Source organism: Lissotriton vulgaris, chromosome 1_1 (genome assembly GCF_964263255.1).
Source record: "Lissotriton vulgaris chromosome 1_1, aLisVul1.2, whole genome shotgun sequence".
In the NCBI taxonomy this organism is placed as follows: Eukaryota; Metazoa; Chordata; class Amphibia; order Caudata; family Salamandridae; genus Lissotriton; species Lissotriton vulgaris.
In genome coordinates, this window is record NC_141685.1 from 1,848,251,806 (window position 1) to 1,848,272,016 (window position 20,211).

The following is a 20,211-nucleotide window of genomic DNA, read 5'->3' on the forward strand; positions in this document are numbered from 1 at the left end:
GGGAGGAAACATGGCGCCAGCTGCAACCTCGCCCCCCTCCCCCTCCCTTGTGGTGTGAAGGGGACAGGACAGCCTCTCTGCAGAGCCTCTGTTCCCAAGGAGATCTTTGGTGCCCAGCACTTGTGTGAAACAGGCGTGGGACACCACGAGATTCACAAGTGTCGCACCTGAGAAATGGAGAACCAATCTGAAGTATTGCGTGTCTGCCTAAGACCCTCGTGTCCATTAAGACCTTCGCCGAAGGTCACCCGTAGCCCTTTCAAGCGCGTAGCTGTTGTTGGTGCGGAAGGTACAGTTGCACCAGGGCCCAGAGATTGGGATGAGCTGACTATACTCCCTTTATGACTTGCTTTTAGTGTCCAGCATTCCTTCGCTTCCGAGGTCCCCCTGTCTCGTCCAGTAGCATCCTCAACCCCCAGCCTGCAGACCGAGCGGGTGTTGCAGCACACACCGTCTGGACAAGGTCCAGTCCGGCTCAGCTGGCCCAGAAAGGTCGACCAATGGAAGGCGGCGCTGAGGAGGTGTGGCCTCTGACCTCACCCCAGAACTCTGATTAAATGGGAAGAGAGCAGCTCGGACTCTCCCCCGCTTCTTGCAGCCTCCGGCCACCATCCTTGCACGGACCCCGGGGCTGCCGAGGATCAGCGCGAGGAGAAAAGCCGGGATTCACCGCCATGAAGATCCAATTCGCGCCTCTGCACCTGCAGCTGAGCAGGAGGCTGCAGACCGCGGCGGTGCTCAAGTGGATCTTCTCCTTCCTGGCTCTAGGTATGGGGGGTGGGAGGAGTAGGGGGTGAGAGGAGTTATTCCAGGGGTGGCGGCGCAGTTGCTGAAAATTGAATCAACCGTGTTCTCTGCAACACAGCGAGATCATTGACTATAGGAGTGATGCTTATACGTGATGCAAAAGATGTTTAATTTGCAGGGGTACGTTAGTTCGTTTTAATAAAAGTGATTTTTAATAAAGGGTGTTCGTGTGTGGTTTTTAAAAAATTTTTTTTATCATTAATCGTAAAGCGCTTAGTCAGCCGTGTTCGCACGATAGAAATCTGCATAAATAAAGTTACTATTGCGGCCCTGACCCACCCTGTGCACGGCCATGGTCCCCGTGTGCACCTCCAACCCGCGCCTGCTCGCCAATCCTCGCATACAATGCTCAGACCTGTGGCTTGGCTCTGCTCCTGCATCTGAGGGCAGACCTATCCCAAATTCTAAGGTAGGTTTTGTTTACATGTCCAGGATGGCTGGATGTGCCAAAGGCATGTTGGAAGCTGTGTAACTGGGGATCAACGTTCGACCCCCGCGTCAAAGGGCACTGGTCTCTGCAAGATGAGTGCACAATCACGGTACTACAAGGGGGGCTTCTAGGCACGTATGACGAGAGCTTTGGAAACCTAAATGGAAAGAGTGCGCCTAGAAGTCTCTACCTGTGCCAAGATTCGAAACCAATGGGGGGAGGGGATGGGATGGGGGTGGCAGTGAGAGAGAGATGCCCAGATCTTTTAATGTCCATTAGTCAGATTACATTTGTTGGGTGGAGTTTCCTTATGAAGTTATTATCAGGTGCGTTTGGGTAATTAGTTTGATTGAAGCAAACTAATACTACAATACCCAGAATGCATTTAATTGTTAAAAGGGACAGACCTCTGAGGAGAATAAAAACCGTGTCTTTATTTTCACATCGATCCTATTCTGGGTAGTTTAAGATACATTTGTAAACGCGTGTAAAGAGATTTTGAAAGGGAATGAATGAAGGAGGGAGGAGAGTGGCCTGGTGGCGCTAGCTGTGAGTACCGTCTCCGTAGAGTGAGCACCGCGCTCGACGTCACAGCCATTACACTTAAAGGTTTTAGACTCTCGTGTGTCAGCCTAATGCCTTCTGGGTAATGTAGTCTTCCAGTTGAGCTAGTGTAGGGCAGCAGAACTGACTGCAGGACTTTCGTAGGTGAAAAGTTCCGGACTGGAAACGCTGGCTGTGGTGACAAGAAGTTAGTTTGCCCCGCCTGGGTACACGTGTGCGAGTGTCATCTTTGTATCATTGGCATCTCACTTGCTCTGAGATCCAGAGTGGCCACTTTAGTCTATGCCAGCACGTAAACTGTTTCCAAGAGACAACTTAATGCATTCTGGGTCTTGTAGTTCCGGTGTGCTTCCACTGGCCGACTTGGACCATCAAAACGGCAGAGATTTGAAGCCGGAACTGCAAATGGCGCTCATTATGACACGGGCCGTCACATCGGGTTAACTTGAAGGACAGCACCGTCGTCCTTGTTGGCCTGATGTCATGGGCAATGATACCTACTTTGACTCCTGTCGGGAGCCTGTATTTATTTAAACTCGTAGGCTTGTGCTCGTTGGGTCTTGCAGTCCGTACCGGTAATGACGCAGTCTCCTCGGCGTGGACCGTGAGGGATTCCCTTGTCAGTCAAAATTCAGACCGGAGTCATGTAATATTTGTTGGAGGGGGGAGTGGAGGGGGGGGTATATCCTAGATCGACGCATCGTTTTATTTAAAGTAAGGCCAGACTAAACTCTGACCATGTGAGAAAGTGACACACCTCGTTTCAGAACATCCACACTTTTTTTCACCAGATTTGGGGGCGTTGACGAGAAGAGGCTTTCGGCTGACATAGCCAAAAGCCAAAAATTCTCGGGAACGCCCCGAATCTGGTCCGAGATTGACGGGCACAGCCTTCTCCCAATGGCTAGCCTCCATTTATGGAGCTAGCCAATGGGAGGGGGGGCTGTTACCCGGCTCCACACACAGCTCATAAGATTTTTCCTAGCGCATGCGTACTTCGTACGCATGCATCGCTAGTCAAAACCTAAAAAACAGGTAAGAGAACGAGATACAAATCGTGTATTTTTTTCTTCTAAATCAATTCCAAGCATAGAAAGACATTCGCTGCATGTTATCGTGTACTTAAGTGTGTTTCTTCTTGAGCTCATTAAAAGTCATTACTACACTGCTACTGTGACGTTCGCTTATTTGTGAATGTGTATGTTGTGATTTTATTAGTGTGACTAAAGACCAGAAGTACTGAAAATGAATATTTTGAGTCCCTCTTAAACGGTGGCAATGCTCTGGGGTATGAGCAAGTTTTCTTGGACGTTTGCTGCCTACATCATGTGATGTGTTGTAGTAATGTGCAGATGCATGGAGGACTTCCATGTTTCCAATAGTTCTTTACATTTAATTTCGCCAGAGTGCTGCTGTAGTTAAGTGACACGTGGACTTGCCTAGAAAGATACTCTTTTTTTTAATTAAAGTGTTTCTGGTCGGATTTGGTGCTTGGTTAGAAATACTGTCTTTGTATAGTCAGATCTTGATCTTCTCTACTACCACTTAGTCCTGTTATGCGTTTTGTATTGTTCAGTGTTATTTGATGTGTCCACCAGTGAGAAATTGCAATGTTCTATTTTTTATCTACTAACTAAATGCGAATAATAACATCATTTTTGTTTCCATTCAGCCAACCAAAGGGATTTTTATGAGTGTGTTCCTGATTGTTTTACCGTTGGAATCTATGGCTCATGGCCTTTTTCATGAATTGGGAAGTTGTCTTGGTGGAACATGCGTTGGATATGCTATTGTGATTCCCACCAACTTCTGCAGGTACAGTATTTACATATTTATTCTTAGGTGTTTCGTTTCACACTGCACATCAGCTTTTGCCAATTCAAAGCAATGTATTATTTAACAATGACTATACTTTGTGTTACTGTGGCCCGGAAGGGCTTTCCCCCAGAGGCTGCCAAGTTACAATCTTCACAAAGAGGCTGCAGATTTAAGATTATGCATGTGGGTGAGTGGATATCAACTATGTGTATAATGTTGATAGGAACTCGAATTTGAATGTGATTCGAGGTAGGCCTGTTTCTCCTTCTGTCCCTGTGACTTTCATGCCCAAAACCTAAGATAGAACAGTGAAGATTTTGAGCATCTCATTGGATCGTCTAAAGTTGTACCCCTACTTATACTTACATTTGTTTATTAGGGATTAAAGTTTTTGCCACTAAGGACTTTAAATCTTCAGGCAAGTCACCGGTGGCTAAGGCCTTAGTTCCCCTGGTGGTAGACCACCCGTTGTGTTAAGAGATTCCTGCTAGGCAAGTTGGAATCTTTGTGTATTGAGTGGAGCAGCCGCTGTAATGACTATTGAAAGCAATAGCGGGTGCTGTTTGATGGATGTTTGAGGGACCTGCTCTGCAAAGTTTGTAGTTTTCTGAAAAAAGACCCCCCAGATCTTATTTTAGAAAACAAAATGGCAGTAGCTCTGATGCACTGGGAGATTTATCCTTGCACATGGCTTCTATTCTGAGTTTTCTCTACTCATGTAGAGAAAATGAATGACTGACGCACCTGAAATGGTGTGGGAGAGTTCGACTGTGACCTAACCACCCAGTGGTAGATTAGCTGTCAGTCACAGGTTTACGCCGGCAGAGCCAGCTCAGTCTCTGCTACTGTTCATCCAACTCTTCTTCTTACTCTCAACTAGAGGCAGGGAACCTTATGTTTGGCAAGGTGGGAGCACCACCACTCTGCCAAACACTAAGTGACCCCCTTAAACCAAAAGATTGGCCAAAAAGCCGTAGCACATTTAGATAGCTACCTATATGGCAGTGGTGGAGTTTCTGTAATTGGCACATCCAGTATGAGTCAGGGAGCCTTCGTTATAACACTGAACATATGATATCAGACGGAGAATTCCCCAATTGCTGTATGGCTATATTCTTATGGGTCAAGACTGCCAACTGATTGAGTTTAACTAGGAGCGTCCAGTTATGTCGTCTCGGGTACATCACCTTACATGGTATCAAGATTTTACAGATTCTGTTTTGAGTACCGAAAGCTCCACTGTATTGTGCTGATCGCAAACCATGAAGGGTGCAATCAACTGTCCTTTCCCAATATTTATTGAAGGGCATTCTTTGGCAAATTGAAATGTTTCTAGCGCAGTCGTAACATGGGGACTTTAATTTGCTGGTGTGTAATTGAAACTTATTTATGTAAATGTATTTGGTATCAATTTATAAATCATTTCAAAGCCATCCATCTCATTCAAGACTAAGTACCCTAACGTTGTGCCAATGTTACTGTGGACAATTCAGGAATGCTGAGTGGGCACTGAACCAAGAGTGGTCAACTGTATTTGTGCACTTCTTGAGCTTTAGTTACACGACAGTCTGAGGTGGGGAATGAAGGATGGAACTCAAAGGGGTTCTTTGATCATTGCATTGCTAAGTGGTTGTCATTAGTTCACTTTTTGCTCAAGTAGTTTATTTTAGAGTTCTTCTAATGAGCCTGTAGTTTACCTTTGTTTCTGTTCTCAGACATGGCAGGGATAAAGTTGGTCAGTGCAGAGCCATGTAACTCCTCTGAGGGATCTGTCCTCATGCTGATATTTTCTGTACTTAGTTTTATGGATTGTACACTTGTGGCTTGAGCGATGTTTCGTCTAAAATGTGGAAAAGCTTCTGAACATCCTCTGATTTCTCTTTGCATGATGAAAGGACTTTTAACGTGAACCTCGATTGCCCCGAGAACAAATAAATATAATTTACTGTTTATAAGGCACTAGCTTCAGAGAGGAGCCAATTCACAGCTTTGCTGATATAGATAAGTTGTTAGTCTTTCTGACCCCGCCACGACTCTCACTTTTTAGTGAGTGAATAGGAGAGATCACGGACGTCCTGTGGGTATTAAAATCCAAGTCAGCTGATCATTTGTTATCAAATTAATGCAGTGCGGCCCACTCAATGCCTTTTTGAATTAGGCAGAATAATCATGGCGATACTGTGCTGTGAAAGAAAGGTCACTTCATAGAGGCATATTTTTAGATAGTTTTTTCTTGAAGGCAGTCAGATTTCGTTGGGTGCCAACGCTTGGGAGCTTCTCATTCCAGAACAATGCTGCTGTCACCTGTATTGATATGCTTCCATTTGTCTTTCGATTGAATCTATCCTTAGTAATGACATTTGCGTTGCTGGATTTGAGGGTATGACTGTGTGTATTATTCGGATAAAGTGCATGTTAGTATTTTTAAGTTTCTTTCATGTATTTTCAAATCATTAGCGTTGAACAGTGTATAGGTTCCTGATTATGCGCTTGTTAAAACCGGTCTATTAGATGTTTTTTTGTGAGCCCGGAGTAGATTGTAGTAGTTAGGAACAACAGTGTTCAGAGCTTTGATTAACTTGAAGCAGAGATTGTCTTGCAGGAATGGTGGCAAGGTGCTGACCCGGGAGCTATGCCAAGTTGATAGCCATGTGAAGGTAATGCAGAACTTAAGTGTCGCCCAGTACTTGTACCCGTTTTTAGCCACTGTGACATACGTTGTTAATTGATTCAGTGAAATATGTGATTCCTGGACTTTGTGGTACTAGCTTTCATGTCTGTTGCCTCTGGGTGTCACGACATACACTTGATGGCAGTCCGGGATGCAAAGATTAAATATCAAAGTTAGAAGATTGTACTGATGAGCCAATCTGTATTTGTACACCGGTTCAGGCAGAGTGCTTTTCTCAACTCCAGTGCTGTCAGTGGATTCCATCCAATCTGATTTTACCAAAATGCAATTACCTGTTGTCGAGTGGGTTGTAAAAAAAACAACAAAAAAAACGAAGGGCCTTAGCCAGTGCATTGGTGAACACCACCACCCATGTATTTACAGTGTCGTTCCTGTTGTTTTCAAGGGTGAAAAATTGTGAGAAGCATTTTTTAATATTATGGATATTTTTTAGGTTTTCTGCTTCATCTAAAATAGGGCGATCCAGTTCACCAAAGAGAAAAAACGAGTTCTGTCAGAGGGTACATGATTAGAGTAGTTGTGTGTTTTTATTAAAGAGAGGCAATGTATTCAGAATAAGCAATGTCGCTAATGCTTTTTATTTGGAAACGCATAGACACGTGAAATGTTCAGCAAGTTGACATACATACTGGAAGTAGGATGTTATCAAACCATAGGGTTTTTGTTACTGATCAACGTTATGATAGTAAGCGTAAATCTGACAATTTTAAAGCTCTGCATAGTGGTTTGGGATTTGTCATGATGATAAAATCAATATTGCACTTGCAACCATAAAATATTTTCTTCATTTCTCTGTTCCCTCTGATAAAAGGGTTTTATACTACTGCATTTTGTGCAATAAAACAATAAAAGCACCAAAACATATGCAAATTGTTTTGAACTCCAGCGTCAACTTGGTGCATACACACATATACATGTTTTCTAGGTCTATGAATTACATGCAGCCCTATGTCTATTTCTAGGAACTGAAGAATACATTAGGTTTTACAAAGGTCAGTTTGACAGAAACGCATCACCGTCTGGGGTCTGTCTTTGCTACTTGTGTAGTACGTATAAAAGGGAGGACTGTTGTCATCCAGATCTGCCATTTGTGGTGTGCTATATATCGAAAAGCAGTGATGCATCATTATTGTGCATATATATATAGTTATATATATATATAGTTATATATATATATATATATATATATATATATATATATATATATATATATATATATATATATATATATATATATATATACGCTCCATTTGCACCTCCTCACCGCGCACTTCAAGAACGGGTGCCTCAAACGCGGCGGTGCAGCCGCGAACATATCACGCTCATTTGTCGCCGTCTGGAAACAAAAAGGCACTCGCAGGTCTTACTGCAAACTAGGGTATTATTTTTCAAAGTTCATGGACGGACGTATGAAAGACGCGTTTCGCCTATGGCTTAGTCTGATTTCATAAAAACCGCCATTAAAACTTACACTTTTAAACCATTGGTCGTTACAAAGTCACATGATGTAAGTATGTCAACACAATCAAGGAGGGACTACGGCATGTATTGTTTAGCCGCCACCTCCTTTTAAACACCAGGCCATGAACAGAACTGATCAATCTGGGTGCGAGAAGGAGCACTACGGAAACTGAAATCCAATAGGCGTATTGGAATAAACCCAATGGATATGATAAACACTCACTAATGAGTTTAAAAAACATTGTCTGCAAACTAAGAAATGCACTCACCCCTTCCCCTCTTCCCTGTTGCTACAAACTGTGAACTACAACAGAAGAGCGTACACTGGTGACAATAATGCAAATGAACTACATTAACCAGCATGCACATACTAACAGAGGAGGTCACATGACCTGGTGTTTAAAAGTAGGACTTAGAAACTGGCTCAACATCCCGTGAGCAAGCTTTGTAAGAAGCGAAACGCGTTGGGTACTGGTTACTAAATAAACCGCTATCACTTAATCTGAGGCGAGAGAGTGCGTTTTCATTGCCCCCTGGGGTAACTTCAGCTATATATATATATATATATATATATATATATATATATATATATATATATATACACGCTCCCTCTCTGCAGGACACTCTCGCACTCACTAGCGGGTGCTTGGTGCACGAGGGAAGACTCGCGCAATGATGAGGCTTGCATCCTTTGCACGAATATGAAATAAATCACCATCTGAAATTCAAGTCTGTCTCCAAAGTCTACATCTGTTGTCCGCGTATTTGTCTGCGCTGCAGCGCAAGGAAGGCAAGTTGGATCTAATATATATATATATATATATATATATATATATATATATATATATATATATATATATATATTTCATTCACCAAGGTGCCCCGGATCATGAGGACGCCAACTCCACGAGGATGAAATCAATTTCTTTTATTGCAAAATCACGATGCCAGCCCCAACTGATAGAAGTCCCTGACCCGTTTCGTTGCAACATGCAACTTCTTCATAGGGAAAGGGGAACAAACAAAAACCGGCATGTACTTCAAACTGCTTTTAATCTTGCGCTTTTACCCATCGTGCAATAGTTTTCCAGTAAACTGTATGCTGGGATTTGAAGTACCAATTCTTCCCTTCCAGTAGGGTCCGTTTTTGCTGCCTCAATAATATGCACCCCAATGTTTCATTTAATGTTCATAGCCCTCCAGTGGGCCTCGGGGCTTCTCTCGTGATTAATTTTGAGCAATCCATCGCGCTGACAGGCTGCTACAGTTAACAGCCTCAAAGACCTGAGTTGATTTCCAGGCGGTGCATCCCCCGCGGCTTGGAGCCTGCCGCGTAATTCATTCACCAAGGTGCCCCGGATCATGAGGACGCCAACTCCACGAGGATGAAATCAATTTCTTTTATTGCAAAATCACGATGCCAGCCCCAACTGATAGAAGTCCCTGACGCGTTTCGTTGCAACATGCAACTTCTTCATAGGGAAAGGGGAACAAACAAAAACCGGCATGTACTTCAAACTGCTTTTAATCGTGCGCTTTTTCCCATCGTGCAATAGTTTTCCAGTAAACTGTATGCTGGGATTTGAAGTACCAATTCTTCCCTTCCAGTAGGGTCCGTTTTTGCTGCCTCAATAATATGCACCCCAATGTTTCATTTAATGTTCATAGCCCTCCAGTGGGCCTCGGGGCTTCTCTCGTGATTAATTTTGAGCAATCCATCGCGCTGACAGGCTGCTACAGTTAACAGCCTCAAAGACCTGAGTTGATTTCCAGGCGGTGCATCCCCCGCGGCTTGGAGCCTGCCGCGTAATTCATTCACCAAGGTGCCCCGGATCATGAGGACGCCAACTCCACGAGGATGAAATCAATTTCTTTTATTGCAAAATCACAATGCCAGCCCCAACTGATAGAAGTCCCTGACGCGTTTCGTTGCAACATGCAACTTCTTCATAGGGAAAGGGGAACAAACAAAAACCGGCATGTACTTCAAACTGCTTTTAATCTTGCGCTTTTTCCCATCGTGCAATAGTTTTCCAGTAAACTGTATGCTGGGATTTGAAGTACCAATTCTTCCCTTCCAGTAGGGTCCGTTTTTGCTGCCTCAATAATATGCACCCCAATGTTTCATTTAATGTTCATAGCCCTCCAGTGGGCCTCGGGGCTTCTCTCGTGAAAACGGACCCTACTGGAAGGGAAGAATTGGTACTTCAAATCCCAGCATACAGTTTACTGGAAAACTATTGCACGATGGGAAAAAGCGCAAGATTAAAAGCAGTTTGAAGTACATGCCGGTTTTTGTTTGTTCCCCTTTCCCTATGAAGAAGTTGCATGTTGCAACGAAACGCGTCAGGGACTTCTATCAGTTGGGGCTGGCATCGTGATTTTGCAATAAAAGAAATTGATTTCATCCTCGTGGAGTTGGCGTCCTCATGATCCGGGGCACCTTGGTGAATATATATATATATATATACACTGAAAAAACCATAGGTTATAGACCATATATAGTTAGGAATTCGCATTTACAAAACCTTATTTTACTCACACAAAACCATTGAAATTCCATATATAGTTAGTTGCACTAACTATATATCGCGCACCCGCAATCCACTGCTGATGATGTCACATATTACATCATTCATGACATGGTCAGTGACATCACTGATGGCATCACTGATGACATCTCAAATGACATCACTGATGACATCTCAAATGACATCACTGATGACATCACTGATGACATCTCATTTGACATTACTGATCACATCACTGATGATATCATTCATGTGATAATACGATGAACCTCTTCAGACTCTAATATAACCTTAGATACAATCAGTGTAAACAGACACTCACAGACTGTCACTCATCCATGGAGTTACTCACACACCTAGTCAGTCAATCAAAGAATCAATCACACCTCCATTTCCTCAACTATACAGTTATACAAACTTTACTTATTCAAACATATACTAACACATATTAACTCTCTTATACAATCCCTGATACAAGTTCACAATGATCCATACAGCCACTCACACATTCACTGGCTCTTATGCACAGTTATTTATATATGTCAACTCTCACATGTGCTGTGTTTTACATATGTACTTACTTTGACATGTAGCACTGAGATATCCATTCACTCACCAATACACTCATGCACACAGTCAACCGCCCATACAGCTGTTTCCACATGCACTTTTGAAACCATACATCTAGTGAATCAACTGCTCACACATCTATGCACAGAGTCATACACCTCCCAGCCACCCACACACACACACTCAGTCTCCCATACAAATACTTGGGCAACCAATCAATAACCCATATAGTTACTCATATAGCTACTTATCAACACATGCAACAGTTTACAGAACAACAGACATAATGATGCACAAATTAAGACAGTTTAGTCACTAACCCATGCACTCAGTGAGACACATTTAATCACTCACTCATACAGTCAGTCATGCACCTACTAAATCCTTCATCCAGACACTTATACATCCACTCATTCTTCAATATGTAAGACATATTTTAACTTTACAGAAACATACAGTCACTGGATGTTGTCATCAGTAATGTCATCAGTGATGTCATTTGAGATGTCATCAGTGATGTCATCAGTGATGTCACTGACCATGTCATGAATGATGTAATATGTGACATCATCAGCAGTGGATTGCGGGTGCGCGATATATAGTTAGTGCAACTAACTATATATGGAATTTCAATGGTTTTGTGTGAGTAAAATAAGGTTTAGTAAATGCGAATTCCTAACTATATATGGTCTATAACCTATGGTTTTTTCAGTGAATTTTCAAGGTTTTGTAAATGCTAATTCCTAACTATATATGGTCTATAACCTATGGTTTTTTCAGTGAATTTTCAAGGTTTTGTAAATGCTAATTCCTAACTATATATGGTCTATAGCCTATGGTTTTTTCAGTGAATATATATATATACATACATATATAAACATATATCATCTGTATATCTATATAAATACAAACATAAATGCATGCATACATATACTTATATGCATTTTAGGGTTGTTAGGGCGTTTTCGAGTGTATTATGTTGCTTTTTTAGGGCTTTTGGGTCAATTAAGTAGGGTTCCCGGAGCCTAGGGCTGAGGGGCCGGTTCAGTTTCGTGCGTATTGGTGTTGGCAAGGTTTTGAGGGATTTTGGCGTTTTTTGGTCGAGATTTGGCCGTTTTATGGCTTTTTTTGTGTTTGCGGGGGGCGCGTATTCGGGTTGAAATTCGTCCCCGTTCCAGTGGATGGATTGGGCTGATTTTTGGTGAGATGTTAGGGAATCGCTGGAACTAGTGTCCAGCCAAGTTTGAAGCGGATCGGAGCAGTGGAAGTGCTTTAAAGAGCAATTTTTGTGCGGAGTAGCGAATTGTCATGTTATTCAATGGGAGTTTTTGGTGCGCATGGAGAAGGTGAATTTGGGGTGTTCCAGTTGCGCTAGAGGGACGGGGCTTGGGTGAGCTGTAGGGAGAGTGGATCGGCAGGTGTGCCGAATTTTTGGGATTTGTTGGCCGGAGGGAAGGGTGTGCTTGGGCAAAGTCGATTTGGTGAAAACGGTGCGTTATTTACATGAAAGTTGAAAAAACACTAATAAAAGCAAAGCTAAAAAGCCACCTCATTACAAACAGAATGGCTTTAACTTAAACGAGGGCGAGATCTATTGCATTTTCAATGCTTGTTTACTTTGGTTCCATCAAGAAGGCATTCATATGTGTCACACATTTGCCATAAATTCTGAATGTTAGCACTCTAGTTGCACATTAGATCACTGTAGTAAAGCTACTGCTCACCAGGGACGTCTGCTGCTGGTATTCAAAGTGCATGTTTCAGTCTGCATGTCAGAATTTTTTTAATGAAATAGAAGAGGATTTGAGAAGTCACTCAAAATGATCCCTAATTTTTCTTTCTGAAGCACTAATCATACTTTCTATGGCAAAATTAACCCCCTCATGTTGTTCCTTTTTAAATTGAGTGTTTTCAGACTTACCACTTCATTCCAATCAAGATGGCTTCTGGTGTGCCATACTTTTGTCATAAGTAAGACTGTTAGCGCTCTAGTTGTTCTTTAGAACACTCTGGGACATTCTGTCATTGGGCTATACTTGGGGTACATCTGGGTGATATTTGGGCTACATTTAGGCTCTTTTGTCTCTGGTGGCCATCTTGCGAGACTATGTCAGAATTTTTTAATGAAATTGAAGAGGGTTTGGAAAGTCACTCAAAATGTGCCCTAATTTTTCTTTCTGCAGCACTAATCATAATTCATATGGCAAAATATACCCCCTCATTTTGTTCCTTTTTAAATTAAATGTTTTAAGAGTTACCACTTTATTCCAATCAAGATGGCTTCAGGTGTGCCATACCTTTGTAATAAGTAGGACTGTTAGCGCTCTAGTTGTTCTTTAGAACACTCTGGGACATTCTGTCATTGGGCTATACTTGGGCTACATCTGGGTGATATTTGGGCTACATTTGGGCTCTTTTGTCTCTGGTGGCCATTTTGGGAGACTGCATGTCAGAATGTTTTAATGAAATAGAAAAGGATTTGAGAAGTCACTCAAAATGTGCCCTAATTTTTCATTCTGCAGCACTAATCATACTTTCTATGGCAAAATATACCCCCTCATGTTGTTTCTTTTTAAATTAAATGTTTTAAGAGTTACCACTTTATTCCAATCAAGATGGCTTCAGGTGTGCCATACCTTTGTAATAAGTAGGACTGTTAGCGCTCTAGTTGTTCTTTAGAACACTCTGGGACATTCTGTCATTGGGCTATACTTGGGCTACATCTGGGTGATATTTGGGCTACATTTGGGCTCTTTTGTCTCTGGTGGCCATTTTGGGAGACTGCATGTCAGAATGTTTTAATGAAATAGAAAAGGATTTGAGAAGTCACTCAAAATGTGCCCTAATTTTTCATTCTGCAGCACTAATCATACTTTCTATGGCAAAATATACCCCCTCATGTTGTTTCTTTTTAAATTAAATGTTTTAAGAGTTACCACTTTATTCCAATCAAGATGGCTTCAGGTGTGCCATACCTTTGTAATAAGTAGGACTGTTAGCGCTCTAGTTGTTCTTTAGAACACTCTAGGAGGCTGCAGTAGAACACAAAGGAATCAACTGACAGTCTCTGTCCTTGTTGGATGTACATGTTTTACTGAGAATGTCAGACTTCATTTTCACATGACTGAGAAAGATAATGTGAATTTACAGAAAATATGCTTTCAGTTTAGCTTATAGATCCCCTTCCAAACCACTGTGGGAAAATCATGAGATATTAGTTTTCTTTCAAACAATATTCATGATATCACAGCAGAAGGTTTTTCCACATGGTAAAATCACCTTAGAACCCACCACAATTCCTAAAACGAGTATGGTACCATCAACAAATGATTTATAATGTAACTAAAGTCCTAAAACCCTCTATTAACTACAATGCTTTCTAATGAGGTGCTATCATGTATATTGGTCCCAAGATGGCTGCCAACACTTCTTGGATGAAGTGCTGACAGCCAATCAGATCAGATGTGTGGTTAGGCTCCGCCCAGATATATATATTTTTTTGAACCTAAATTACTCAAAATCCACTGGAGCACATATATTGAGACCTAGCAAAGGCACATCAGGCTAACAGTCCCTACAATTTTGCCAAGTTTCGTGCAAATCCATTCAGCCGTTCGAGCTAAAAGTGAGGCCAACCGCCCTATGGAAATTAACATGGGAAAAATGCTTTTTGGGACCCCCCTTTTTTCTCGGCCCCCCCTTGATGAAACCCCCCCAAATTGTCAGGGGCTGCTCAGAAACAAAATGTTCCATTTTCCTGAAAATTTCAGCCAATTCCGTCCACAAACGCCAAAGTTATTAGACATAGAATTTTCAAAAATCCCATAGAGAAAAAAGCCTAACTATATATACCTACTGGCGACCGCCAGTAGGTAATATATATATATATATATATATATATATATATATATATATATATATATATATATATATATATATATATATATATATATTCAATGAAAAAACCATAGGTTATAGGCCATATATAGTTAGGAATTAGCATTTACAAAACCTTATTTTACTCGCATAAAACCATTGAAATTCCATATATAGTTAGCTAACTATAAGCGCTAACTATATATCGCGCACCCGCAATCCACTGCTGATGATGTCACATATTACATCATTCATGACATGGTCAGTGACATCACTGATGACATCACTGATCAAAACAACCAGTGATTGTATGTGTCTGTAAAGTTTAAATATGTTTCACATATTGAAGAATGAGTGGATGTATAAGTGTCTGGATGAAGAATTTAGTAGGTGCATGACTGACTGTATGAGTGAGTGATTAAATGTGTCTCACTGAGTACATGGGTTAGTGACTAAACTGTCTTAATTCGTGCATCAGTATGTTTGTTGTTGTGTAAGCTGCTGCATGTGTTGATCAGTAGCTATAAGAGTGGCCATATGGGTTATTGATTGGTTGCCCAAATATTTGAATGGGAGGCTGAGTGTGTGTGTGGGTGGCTGGGAGGTGCGTGACTCTGTGCATAGATGTGTAAGCAGTTGATTCACTAGGAGTATGAGTTCAAGAGTGCATGTGGAAACAGCTATATGGGCGGTTGACTGTGCATGGGTGTGTTGGTGAGTGAATGGATTTCTCATTGCTACATGTGCAAGTAAGTACGTATGTAAAACACAATACATGTGAGAGTTGAGATATATAAATAACTGAACATAAGACCCAGTGAATGTGTGAGTGGCTGTATCGATCACTGTGAGCTTGTATCAGGGATTATATAAGAGAGTAAATATGTGTTATTATATGTTTGAATAAGTAAGATGTGTATAACTGTATAGTTGAGGAAATGGAGGTGTGATTGATTCTTTGCATGACTGACTAGGTGTGTGAGTAACTCCATGGATGAGTGACAGTCTGTGAGTGTCTGTTTATACTGAGTGTATGTAAGGTTATATTAGAGTCTGAAGAGGTTCATTGTATTATCACATGAGTGATGTGATCAGTGATGACAAATGAGATGTCATCAGTGATGTCATTTGAGTTGTCATCAGTGATGTCATCAGTGATGTCATTTGAGATGTCATCATTGATATCATTTGAGTTGTCATCAGTGATGTCATTTGAGATGTCATCAGTGATGTCATCAGTGATGTCACTGACCATGTCATGAATGATGTAATATGTGACATCATCAGCAGTGGATTGCGGGTGCGCGATATATAGTTAGCGCTTATAGTTAGCTAACTATATATGGAATTTCAATGGTTTTATGCGAGTAAAATAAGGTTTTGTAAATGCAAATTCCTAACTATATATCCACTATAACCTATGGTTTTTTCTGTGAATTTCATTGGTTTTTTAATAGCAAATATGAAAAGCTTTAAAATGTCAAGTACGTGATAGATAAAAACATTTTCGTATTTATGCACGCTGATGTGCTTTGAACGCTGCCCCCCCCCCTCCCCTCTTTTGCCTTAGTAGTACTCTCTCTTTGCAGATACAGAAGGGTAGTTAACGCAGGCCTTTACCCCCGTTGTAATCCGTCGTACCTCCTTGTCTCTCCATTTGATTGATTGTTGTCCAAGCATTTACTGTTTTAGAATTGGTTCTCTTTGGATCATTCTCTATTTACAAACAAGCACAAAGTCGCAATACTCTGTTTAGTCTTTGCAGATAGTGAAAAATCGTGTAAAAAAATAAAAGTAATCGAGCAAAATCAGTAGGCCACTAATTGGATCTCTTTTTGACCTCGCTAAAATAGAAATATTAGGAACAACCCTTCTTGAGAAATACGAAAATAGTGAGATGAACTGAGCTCCACACCATGAGGGCTGCAAGACAGCTCGGCTCCATCACCCATCCCGCACAAAATAATGACAAACCCTATGCAAATATTAAAAATATAGACAACACACCAGCAAAGAAACAGGGTAAAACATTTTATTAAAAAACTATTTACATAACGTTGGTTTATAAGATGATGTCAGTAGTGGACCGATGTGTGAATAGATCGAAAACAGCACAAGGCTCCAAGATCCGGATAGCAAGCTCCTGGATGTTGGGTGCCATAGTTTAGAGTTCTGAATTTCAGCCTTTTTCAATGCCTGTGCTTTGTTGAATCAAAATGGCGGCTTGACACAAAGCTGACTCAAGCGTTGTTACTGATGCTATGCAGACCAAAACTGGTTTTCAGTTTGTACATTTTTCTAGATTTTTCAATCCAAGTTTGGTTGACTTTGTAGAACGATGGCTTCAGATTTTCAACATACGGTGTGGTGGCGCTGACTGGGAGGGGGCGCTTCGCTCCTGCCCCCTCCCCAAGTAAGATTTTCATACGTGAAAGTACGTTAATGGTTTTGGTCCCTGAGATGCTTCGATGTCACTACCATTCTCAAATAGCATAAGTTCTGGATGTTGGGTGCCATAGTTAAGAGTTCTGAGCAGCGCTTGTAACACTGTCTGAAGCTTATTTCCACCTACTGCAGCTTCACTATTCTCAAAGTAAGTGAGTGTCGTTTGTGGACCTGACTGCATTAGAAAACAATGTGATATGTTACCTTCCTAAACAGCTTGACGGAGGCCCCTGAGGGGCGCTGTGATGGCCATGGACTCGGAGAAGACGCTTGGCTCCGACACCCTCCCCAAGTCTTATAGCACTGGTGTAGCCTGAGATCGCCCCCGACATAGGCGGCCGGCTCCCGGGGTCCGGCGGTACTTTTTGCCTTTTGATGACTCTTCAATTCTGGACCTTGTCCCACAATCCGTTTGACCTGAAGACAAGCTGTAGTGAGGCGCCCCTTTATCGTTTTAGTTGCCATTCCGCCCGCTTTTGCTACACTGTGCCTCTTCCGCCATTCAGCTGTTTTCCGCCCGCTCTTGCGACTACAGCGTCTCGCTCACCATGTAGTTGAGATGCGCCCGCTCTTGCGGTGCAGCGATAGGCGGCTGCCACAGGACTCTCAAAATGGCGGCCGGCTCTTCGGTTTTGGGCCTGGTCCACTAAAATGGCCCTGGGACACCTTGGAACTCGGACGCTTGTCTGCTAGGGCTTGGGTCCCATTCTCGAAAAGCGTCCCCTCAGCCGTGAAGATTCTACAAAAGTCTTGGGGGCCTCCGACTCCCGCAGGCTTCTGGTGGGGAGCGGCTGCCATGATTGCTCGTGGAATGGCCACGCCGGAGCTACGAGATGGTAGTGGTCTCATGCTGACGCCAGCTTTAGTCTGAAACATCCAGAAACACTGTAGACTACCAATTCGATCAGTTCCGGTAGCGCCCCAACATGACCCGGAAGAGAAGAACTTGCCCTCCCCTCTTTGACTGATGGTTCTTGTTGCCTGTCCCCTCTGTTGTCATTTAACAGAACTTTTTGGACTGCTGAAAGGGGTTGTGTTCTGAACGCTGGTTGGTGGAGACATTTAGACTATATTCTTGACCTACGTTGTCGCGTAATGCGTTTTATGACACGCCGCGTTAGCGCACCCGGAAGTGATCCGAGGCGCGGCGCGCAGCGCGTAACGTAAGCATAACAGGTCATGTGACTTGTTAATAAAACTTTTCATTGGTTCATTTTACTTTTGTTAATTTAATGATGAAAAGCTTGGTCATATGACCTAAAAATTACGCTTTTTATTATTTTCGAACAATATTTTTTTTTCAAACATATGTTATAATATTCCAGGCTAATGTACTTTCCCGGAAAATTTACAACTGTCTTGCAAGTAAAATATATTCCTTTTTCGAGAAAAAGGGCGTTTCTTCCTTCCATGACGGAGCCGTTGAGTAAAAGAGATTCGGCCTGCTGTCTTAGTCGCCGATACGCCTGATTATCAGATTCTTATCGATCACTTTATGTTGCAGACATGAAAAACACAACTGCCCTTGACCATTTATCTTTACTGCGTTCCTACATATTATACCTTTTATCCGTCATGTAATTGGACTGCTTTATTTCACTTGCCTTTTACTGATTCGAAAACAGTCACTAAAAGTAAAAACTTTACAAATGAAAATACTACTACCGTGTTTTGTTTTAAAAACCTTTATTGTGAAAATGTCAGTATACAAATACGGGCCTATAACCACGTGGGCCGGCCACGGAGCAAACTCAAATCGTATATGATGAGGAGACATTTACACTGTAGAAGAACGTAACGAGCGGGCCATTAGGTGACAAGAACAAAGGTGTCTAACAGTTGCGGAATCGGTGGACGTACATTTTGTAATTAAAATACGACAGGGCCACTTACAATAACATTTTCTAGATATACATTTGCGGGCAAAGAGTTACGAGTCCCATTTATACCGGCGCCATTTTGGGCGAGGCCGGGCAGGTCCAAGATATAGTCAAAATGTCTCCACCAACCATCGGCCAGACCAGAACCCCTTTCGGCCCTTTATGTTACAAGATGGTGTCTTCCATTCAGAAAATATTGGTGGCAGCATTTTGAAAGGAAACAGAAACAGCCGTTCTCCTAGTGAGTTTCACATTGTTACATTTAGGAAGAATGTTGAAGAGTAGTATGTGGAAAATCTGAAGCCATTTTTCTACAAACTCTCAATCAGACTTGGATGGAAAAAAAAACCTGAAGAATGTACAAACTGAAAACCAATTTTTGTCTGTATAGCACCAACAGTAACGCTTGAGTCAGCTTTGTGTCAAGCCGCCATTTTCATTCAATCAATAGCGTCCCCCTGCACACATTCAGGGACCTGGTCGTGTCTTCAGATGAAACGCATTGTAGGAAAAGAAGCAGAAAGGAAAAGGAAAAAAGTTCCGCCGGACCTAGTGAAGCTGCAGCAGGTGCAAATAAGCTTCAGACAGTCTTACAAGCACTGCTCAGAGCTCTCAACTGAGGCACTCAACATCCAGGACTTGCCATTCGGATCTTGGCGCCTTGTATTTTTGTTTTGTTTTTGATGGAGGGGAAAGAACAAAAAACAGACATTGAAAAAGGCTCAACAGTGCAGGGCGCCTTGTGCTGGTTCCGACCTATTCACACATCGGTCCGCTACTGACATCACCTCATAAACCAACGGGGCACCCCACGCCGACTTTCGGCGCAGCATTGTAGGATGCCCACACCAGTGCGGCAATTTGCTGGACACCACCTCGGTGCCATCCAGATCTCGGCGCGTTCATTCATTCAATAGCGTCCCCCTGCACACATTCAGGGACCTGGTCGTGTCTTCAGAAGAAACGCATTGTAGGAAAAGAAGCAGAAAGGAAAAGGCAACAAGTTCCGCCGGACCTAGTGAAGCTGCAGCAGGTGCAAATAAGCTTCAGACAGTTCTACAAGCACTGCTCAGAAATCTCAACTGAGGCACTCAACATCCAGGACTTGCCATTCGGATCTTGGCGCCTTGTGCTGGT

At 42.3% G+C, this 20,211-nt stretch overlaps 1 protein-coding gene across 2 annotated transcripts in view; it reads left to right on the forward strand.

Moving 5' to 3' along the window:
* Window positions 1–20,211, forward strand: part of TMEM168 (transmembrane protein 168) — a 157,454-nt gene that overhangs the window by 106,524 nt on the left and 30,719 nt on the right. For both annotated transcript variants that reach the window (XM_086919326.1, XM_086919329.1), the window contains one exon: window positions 3,474–3,616. In XM_086919326.1, the coding sequence (XP_086775452.1) occupies window positions 3,474–3,616 (143 nt within the window). The remainder of the gene's footprint in view (window positions 1–3,473; window positions 3,617–20,211) is intronic.